General features: G+C 41.9%; 1 protein-coding gene across 1 annotated transcript; it reads right to left on the bottom strand.

The window, feature by feature from the left end:
* Positions 1-4,176: 4,176 nt before the first annotated feature.
* Positions 4,177-7,196, bottom strand: LOC131478659 (cancer/testis antigen 55-like). Its single transcript, XM_058659171.1, has 4 exons — positions 7,062-7,196; positions 6,049-6,227; positions 4,960-5,104; positions 4,177-4,292 (listed from the first exon to the last, which is right to left on the bottom strand). The coding sequence occupies exons 1-4, from the start codon at positions 7,144-7,146 to the stop codon at positions 4,177-4,179; spliced, it is 525 nt and encodes a 174-aa protein (XP_058515154.1). The 5' UTR covers positions 7,147-7,196.
* Positions 7,197-7,467: the final 271 nt, after the last annotated feature.

Raw genomic sequence — 7,467 nt, 5'->3', positions numbered from 1 at the left:
GATGGGCAAAATGTATAATCATGAGCTGATGCATATGGGAATTTATTTCTGTATCATAACTATTAAATTCTATTTTTCTTTTAATATTAGGTTAGATGTGTTACATGCATACAAATATATTGAATGCAGACACAAGGATAAGTCAAAGCTAAAAATATGTGGAAAATTATTCAAATCTAGATTTTTGAGAGTGAATTTCTGTTTCAGTGGTTTAGAAAACAAAATACATATTAAGCAAAGTTTCCTTTTAATTATTTTAGAACCATTTTTCCACCTACAGCTGAAAAGATGGTACCAAGATACAATATAGGCACATGCTAGAAGATTCTAAGTTGGTGCTCTCATTAGCCTGCTAACAATTCTAGGCAGTGCACGGTGATGAGAGGTTTCATTTCACTCATGGCTACCTCAAACCTTGGAGAGAGGAGGAGGAAGCTGAACTGTATGGAAGGAAGAAATACCAGCAGCGCAAAGACAGGGAGTTGATGTATTCACTGACCCCAAAGATCAAGGGAATGAGATGGGAGGTGTGAGGGTGGAATCAGCAATATATTGCATACTCATGGGACCACAAAGCCGCCCTGCACACAGGCTTAGATTTAGTTCTGGGTAGAGCTGTCAGGACCACACACAGGAAGGGCAATGTGATGCCCACAGTTGGCAGGGGATAGCTGGGCTGCTGGTTTGTTCCACCCCAAGGCACACTTATAAGGCATCACTGCAGAGGACAAATGAAACCCACCAGACTCCCACTACCTTCTGAGCACATGCACCAGCACAGCACCCAACCCATACTCCTAAGGCCTTCCCAATGGTGCAGTCACTATGGGCGGGGGAAGCCATGATGTCATCACTGACAAGCTCCTATTGCCTGTGGGAGTTGAGTTGCATTTCTGTCGTATCCGTATTGTCTGCAGATTAATAAGACATGATGTATGCAAGCCTTCCCATTTCCTGGTGCGTGTGCAGTGTCATGCTGGCACTCCAGAAAGTTCATCCTGGGAGGATGTGACCAAGCCCTCATAGGCTGAAGGAGATGGGCACGTGGTGGTTTCCTGAGGACCACTGCAATAGGAAGAGGAGAGGAGGCCTGGTGCTCCATCAGCCTAGTGTGGTTGGTACCTAGGTCTGTGTTAACCTTTTTATGGACTCCCAGTATGCCTAATATCATCATTCATTCTCTCCAGATATGGCAAGAGTGTTCTTGACAACAAATGGAATACTCAAAATACAGCTCATGCTGACTGAAGTTCTTGCCAAGCTGCCAACCAAAACTTCTATTTTTCACTGCAGAGGCCACCAAAAAGTCAAACAATGTTTACCAGAAGCTAACAGCCAGGTTGACTTAACAGCTAACACAGCTGCCTGCAATGAAGTAATCCTCTTATTTCCCTTAATCTTGCTCGTGTCTGTTGAGCTTTACAGATCACTCTGTTTCAACAAGGGATCTCTAAGTTGGGCTTACATCGGTTTCTAGATAATAAACCAATACTCCTCACATCCCTCCAATTTACCTTTATAAATCATTCACACTCTTGTATCACTCAAACTCACTCTCTACTTCACTTTCTAACACATATAACCTAACCCTCACTATACAGAAAGCCATATGTAACCTACACCTGGTTATATAGCAACTGTCTGCTAGCAACTGACAGATTGTTAACCTCAATTCCATTATCAGATCACTCCAATTCCATACTTATCAGGCACACAAATATTTGTGTCTTAGAGAAGACTTGCAAATTGACTTCAACCACCCTCTACCAGTTTAGTGGATACTTTACCTTCTGGTTTTGATGAACTCTTTCTCACGTTGAGTAGAGATCTTCTTACCACTAATGAAAGAGTCTTCACCATTGCTATGATACTATTAATACAGAGTATTCTCTTATTTGCAATCCCCACATTCATGCAATCAAGTGGAATTTAGTGCCCAAATTACTCAGATACTATCAACTACTCTCCACCTCCACGGCATTTCCACATAACCTACTGACACTCTACCTGCTCCCCAATCCCCACAGTTCAGGAAAAGTAGAATGGAGGAGTGGAATTTTAGTGCGAGTTCTGATAAAACTCTCATCTCAGGTACACCTACATTGGATACATTTTCTTCATTTGACCCTAGTAAGAACTACAGATCTCTTTCCTAGATATCCATCAAAAGAGGAATGGATAAAGGAACTGTGGTATAGTTACTCCATTGAATACTACACAGTCCTTACCAAGAATGAAATTCTACCATTTCCAACAAAGCTGTCCAAACTAGAGACCATTTTGCTTAGTGAAAAAAGCCACTGCAAAAAGGACAAATATCTATATGTTCTCAATAAGACAAACTTCATGTAAAGCACAGAAACAGAGACAGGCAATCAAGTCTATACTTATAGTCTTATAGATGAACTGTATAATGGAGATTAACATACTGGGAAGTAAACTTATCTTGTAGCACATGTCTCTACTTCTGAATAAAAGGAGGAATTCCAATGAGTCACTTCAATATACCTTTACAGCATGGTACCAGATTTTCTACCTTTGCCCCTGTTATTTCCTTCAAGTGTTTTCATTAGCAGGAAGCTATAATCAGATACTGCATCCAGGAGCACATCCCGTTCCTTAATTGTGAAACAGACCCCTTAATACAGTGATGTACATGACAGTGTAGACACCTGCCTTGAGAGATTATGTTCTTACAGAAGCAATGGAGTAATTCTTGATTCACCAAATATTTTATTCTAGCCAACACGATCAATCAACCACACATAAGCATCATTTCTTGTGAAATAACTCGGTTACTGAATTTAATATCAGTGCATTATATCATAGTTTCATGCTATGTTAAGCTAAACTCTACATGGCCTATGATGGGATAATGCAATAAAAAAAAAAAAACAGAAAAAAAATACCATGAACCATCCTGAAATTATGGGGTTTATATACTTGTATAGGAAAGAGAGACAAAGTTCAACATTAGAAATAAGAATTTGTGCTGGTGATACAAAGTGAAAAGCACTATGGGAAAAATCAAAGTGTACATAAAGCTAAAAGGGAACTCAAACTGATGACAAACTGCGACCATATTCAGCCTGATGCCTCGAGACAAATTCTTCGCCTAATGAGATGATTTCAGGGTAATGACAGGCTTCTACTGCCATCCAATTCTCTCCTGGCCATAGCAAGCAAGAAATTAGAATTAACTGCAGTTTTCCAACCCGTTTTCCTAGTATAATGCCCCAATTTTGGTTTGCTGCACAACTGATGCCCTGCCTTACATCTGATTGGTGGTATCCCGTGAATCTGCCAGTATTTCAGATGGTTGTAGCACAGAAGCTATACTTAAAATACTTTTTCTGATAACCACACTGAAAGTTGCAACTGAATCAGGCCCTTAATTGACCTTAGAAATAAAGAAGGACAGGGAAAAATATGTTAAAATGCCACAATTTGCACTGGGGTGATAGAAACTGCTCTCCAAAGATAGCACCCCTGATGACTCCTTAAGATGTCCACATTGACCACATCATGGATTTCAGGCACATATCCCTCAGGACATAGCAGGGAATTCAAAGTGAAAAATATACTATTAGCTATCACTCCATGGCTTCCATGCATACTGGTAATACAGAGCTATAGAAAAAAAAGAATGGCAACAATTAAAACCCACTGAAACCTTGTCTTCACCTCCTCACTCTGGCTCTACTTTGTAAAACTTTCCATTAACACGAGGCTTCCCAATAAGCACTGATTCACAGTTTTCCCACTTGTCATCCGACTTCACTGCCCACAACACACTTGGCTCTTGAGTGAGATCAGCTACTACAATGTGCAATGCATTCACTCTTTCTCAAAATTACTCTTGGAAAAAATCATATTCCATGGTGTTTTTCCCTCCCCCTCCAGGGGGTGCACCATTCCTGGAGGTTCACGGACGGACTGGGCAAAGAAAGCTCCAATTCAAGCTGTTTCTTTTTTTTTTTAATTTACATTGCAAAAGCATCCCAATGTCCTTTGAAATATACAACGAACATTAAAAATGTCATAAAGATGTACATGACTATCTCACTTTGTTCATTTCCCAAAAGGAACACAGCCTTCTGTTTGGCAAAGAACAGATGTGATAGATATCCCAGCAATGCAGTGGGAAAATGAGAGCCAAATTATTGTGCAAACCCTTTACTCTTTGATATGATTACAGTTCATCGGCTTTGCTGAGTGAGCTCTGATGTTTGAGGTGCATGGTTCCATGGAATACTCAACTTCTAACCAGTCTCCCTTATAAGGCACAAAACCTACAAAGGCCGTGGAGAAACTTTAGTTACATTATTTGAAGTCATCCTCAATTCACGAGTTTTGTCACTACCGTATTATCGCTTACAACTGTGGGTCTGGCACCGTGGCATAGCGGGTTAGTGGCATAGCGGGTTAGTGGCATAGCGGATTATATGACTGACAGCAGTGCCAACATCCCATTTGTGTGCCAGTTAAAGAATCCTGAGGTCTCTGCTTCTAATCCAACTCACTGCTCATATAAATTAAAATAGTTTTCAAAATTAAAGTGTTTCTAAAAAACGTGTTTTCTTATGCAGAAATGATTTTAAAAAACAGAAACCTTTTACATCTTGGAGAAAATTTTATAAATCTGTATTCCATAGTGAAATACTCAAATTCCCAAAAGATAAATATTACATTTTCTCTGATATGTGGTAACTAATACAGAGTACAAAAATGCAATCTATAGGAGCAAGACTGACAGCTGAAACTGGCTTATTGTTTATAGCCTACGTCTACACCCTGGAGGAACAGCGTTTTCTTCTCACTTGCTACGTTTACTTCTAAAGGTTCTGCTCAACTCTTCGGGAGCAGTTGACCAGACTCAAACATGTTCTACAATTTGTTCTGGTGCTATCAACCTGTCACATTAGGCACGGCATTTTTCTAAGAAAATGGAAATCCTACCTTCAGAAATGATGTCTAGGGAGAAGTAGATTGTTTCACTTATATAGACAAAACCATCCCATGTATTACTAACACAACCAATTAGGATTTCGGTTTCCAGAACTGATTGTTCAGTGCTAAGAATATCATCAGAGATGCTCACCACCTGTAACAAAAGCAGACATTTACTTCCAACATAACAAAAGGTTGGCAAAAGAACCTGATAAAAATAAGGGATCAGTGGTAAACATTAGTTTATACTTATCCTCCACACTAAAGAACACGTTACATAGCAAATTAATCACTGATGTGAGGGGATGAGTTAAAACTGATGGTTGTATGTCATGTTTTGTTCAAATACTCTAGGTTGCTGTTAATTTCGTACTCAAGTGTAAGGAACTAATTTTATTAATTTCAGCAGCAAAAGGTGTACTGTTCTTTCCTTCCATAAATTCAATGTTAAGTAGCAGAAGAAACTGAAAAAAAAAAAAGCTTCCGGTTCTAGTATGCTGTAATATAATGGCAAGCATGGGCAAAATCATTGGGTAAGTGTTCTGGAAAGAGGAGATTTAATTAGGAAAACATCGGAGAACCGATTGGAAAAAAAGTTAATTTGGGGTTAACTTGCGGTATTAAAGAAAGTTTTGCTATTTGTTGAGAATAAGACCAAGAGAAATGCAGGGATCAGATAAACACATGTAAGGTAAAGAAACAGATAAATCATACCATTCAAGATGCAGAATCAGGAGATAAATTTTGGAAAAGTCCTTTGATGTTGGACAGAGAAATTAAAAACAGTAATCCCATTAGAGTTTTAGAAATTGTTCTGCTTATTGGAAGCAAAATATTATGTATGTCTTTAAAATTGTTTTACAAAGAAAATATGACAACTATGGAGAACGCAGAAAGACAAAGTAATTCCTCACAATCCACACTTGCATGACGTAGAGATAACTTTTTTCAGTCTTTCAATAGACAGTTCTGTGAGTGAAGATTCAAGTGTGACATTATCTCCGCTGTGCAGGTCACCTTTAATTGGGTGTGATTAATCAAGAAGAGCAAGAGCAAAAAAGCACTTCAATAAGATTCTGTCCCCAAGCCTAGCCTTACTTGCAAGGTTGTCAACTCCTGAGACAGTCCACTTCCTTCCTCATGGGCAGTACGTTCAGGCCTATCTCTCAGAGACCTGCACCTTTCAACAACACTGAAGCAGAAGGACTCAACCATTTCGGCACAATCAGCAGAGGAGCTTGACACCACTTCCTGTCGACTTTGCAAACTGCTGTCAACTACAAGACAGTTTAATGAGGTCACATCACTTAGACTCAGATGCAAGATGCAGTACAAACAAGTCCGACCCTCATCATGTTCCCTTCTAGTAACACTTGATAGCACAAACAAGGGATATGATATCTGCTTGAGGTGGCTGTCTAGCAATTCACACAGGTATGCAAAGCTGAAGCTCTGACAGCGCCTTGTAAAAGCTGCCTGTTATCACCGTAGCCGCACATGATGTCTCAAACAGTCCACTCTTACTACACGCTATCGCCATCACAGCCCTGAGGAACTACGTTCCTAGCTCCTTTTCATCTTCTCAGACAAAGCACTCTGATCACCTGGAAATTTGCTGTTGAATCCCGACCACACTCAATTATCTTTCTGCATGTGCAATTACAGCTAAGAAGTAACATGTTGTGCTTTGAATATAGTCGTTAGCATGCCAAGTAAGTCTGCTGGTCTGCTCAGGGAGCAGTTGTATAATATTTACACCTGACTGCGAAAACTCATCAGTCAGCGACGCAAAGTGAATTTCACGGACACCTTGGGACACCTCAGAAACCATGCAAGGTGCGAGTCATCCAAGAATGCCAGGCGCACTTCACCCCAGGGCCTTGAGTGTCAGCTCATTCCCAGTCTGCAGGAACGTGACACGGAGTTGTGCATGTGGCCTGTCTTGCTCTCACGCTATGGCACATGTGGGACACTCTGGGCACACATGCGTTCTCTCTCTCACGCACACACAGGGCAGGGCCGAGACCACTAAGGACCACTGCAGTACCCGGGAGAGGGTCAGCGTAGCAGGGCAGAGAACAGTCGATTCCTCGGGGGTGGCGGGGGTGTACCTGGGGACGATCCTGACTGCTCCTGTACAGGGTCGCAGCTCTCCCAGCGGCAGCACGCCACCACACATCTCACCAGCCTGAGCATGGTGGCGTCCCCAGCAGAGGCCTGAGGTCTTAGGAAGCTCACGAAGTGTGCGGACTCGCCCTCCTCAGGGCACAGCGTCACTAACAAACCAGCAGTGGCTCTCCAGCCTCTGTGAGGAACAGCCTGCCTTCAAGCGGCAGGCGGTTAAGCAGCGCGGGGTTCCCGCCAAGACCCACACAGCCTCCAAAGCAGCTCTCGTGTGCCGCTCACGCTGCTCCCAGCCACCGCGAGACTTGCTATGTCCCACCCCTCTCCTTCCGCCCCTGCCATGCGGCCAATGGGGCTGTGGCGCTCAGGCAAGTGGGTCCCTAGGCCCAGTAC

Source organism: Ochotona princeps, chromosome X (assembly GCF_030435755.1).
Source record: "Ochotona princeps isolate mOchPri1 chromosome X, mOchPri1.hap1, whole genome shotgun sequence".
Taxonomy (NCBI): Eukaryota; Metazoa; Chordata; class Mammalia; order Lagomorpha; family Ochotonidae; genus Ochotona; species Ochotona princeps.
The sequence above is the reverse complement of the archived record's forward strand: the minus strand, read 5'-3'. Positions and strand labels throughout refer to the sequence as shown.

Coding starts and splice junctions, on each gene's coding strand:
- LOC131478659 (XM_058659171.1), bottom strand. CDS start 7,146: ATGCTCAGGCTGGTGAGATGTGTGGTGGCGTGCTGCCGCTGGGAGAGC. Junction 5,105..6,048: donor AGGAGTTGACAACCTTGCAA/GTAAGGCTAGGC, acceptor CTTTTGTTACAG/GTGGTGAGCATCTCTGATGA. Junction 4,293..4,959: donor CCTAGACATCATTTCTGAAG/GTAGGATTTCCA, acceptor CGGCCTTTGTAG/GTTTTGTGCCTTATAAGGGA.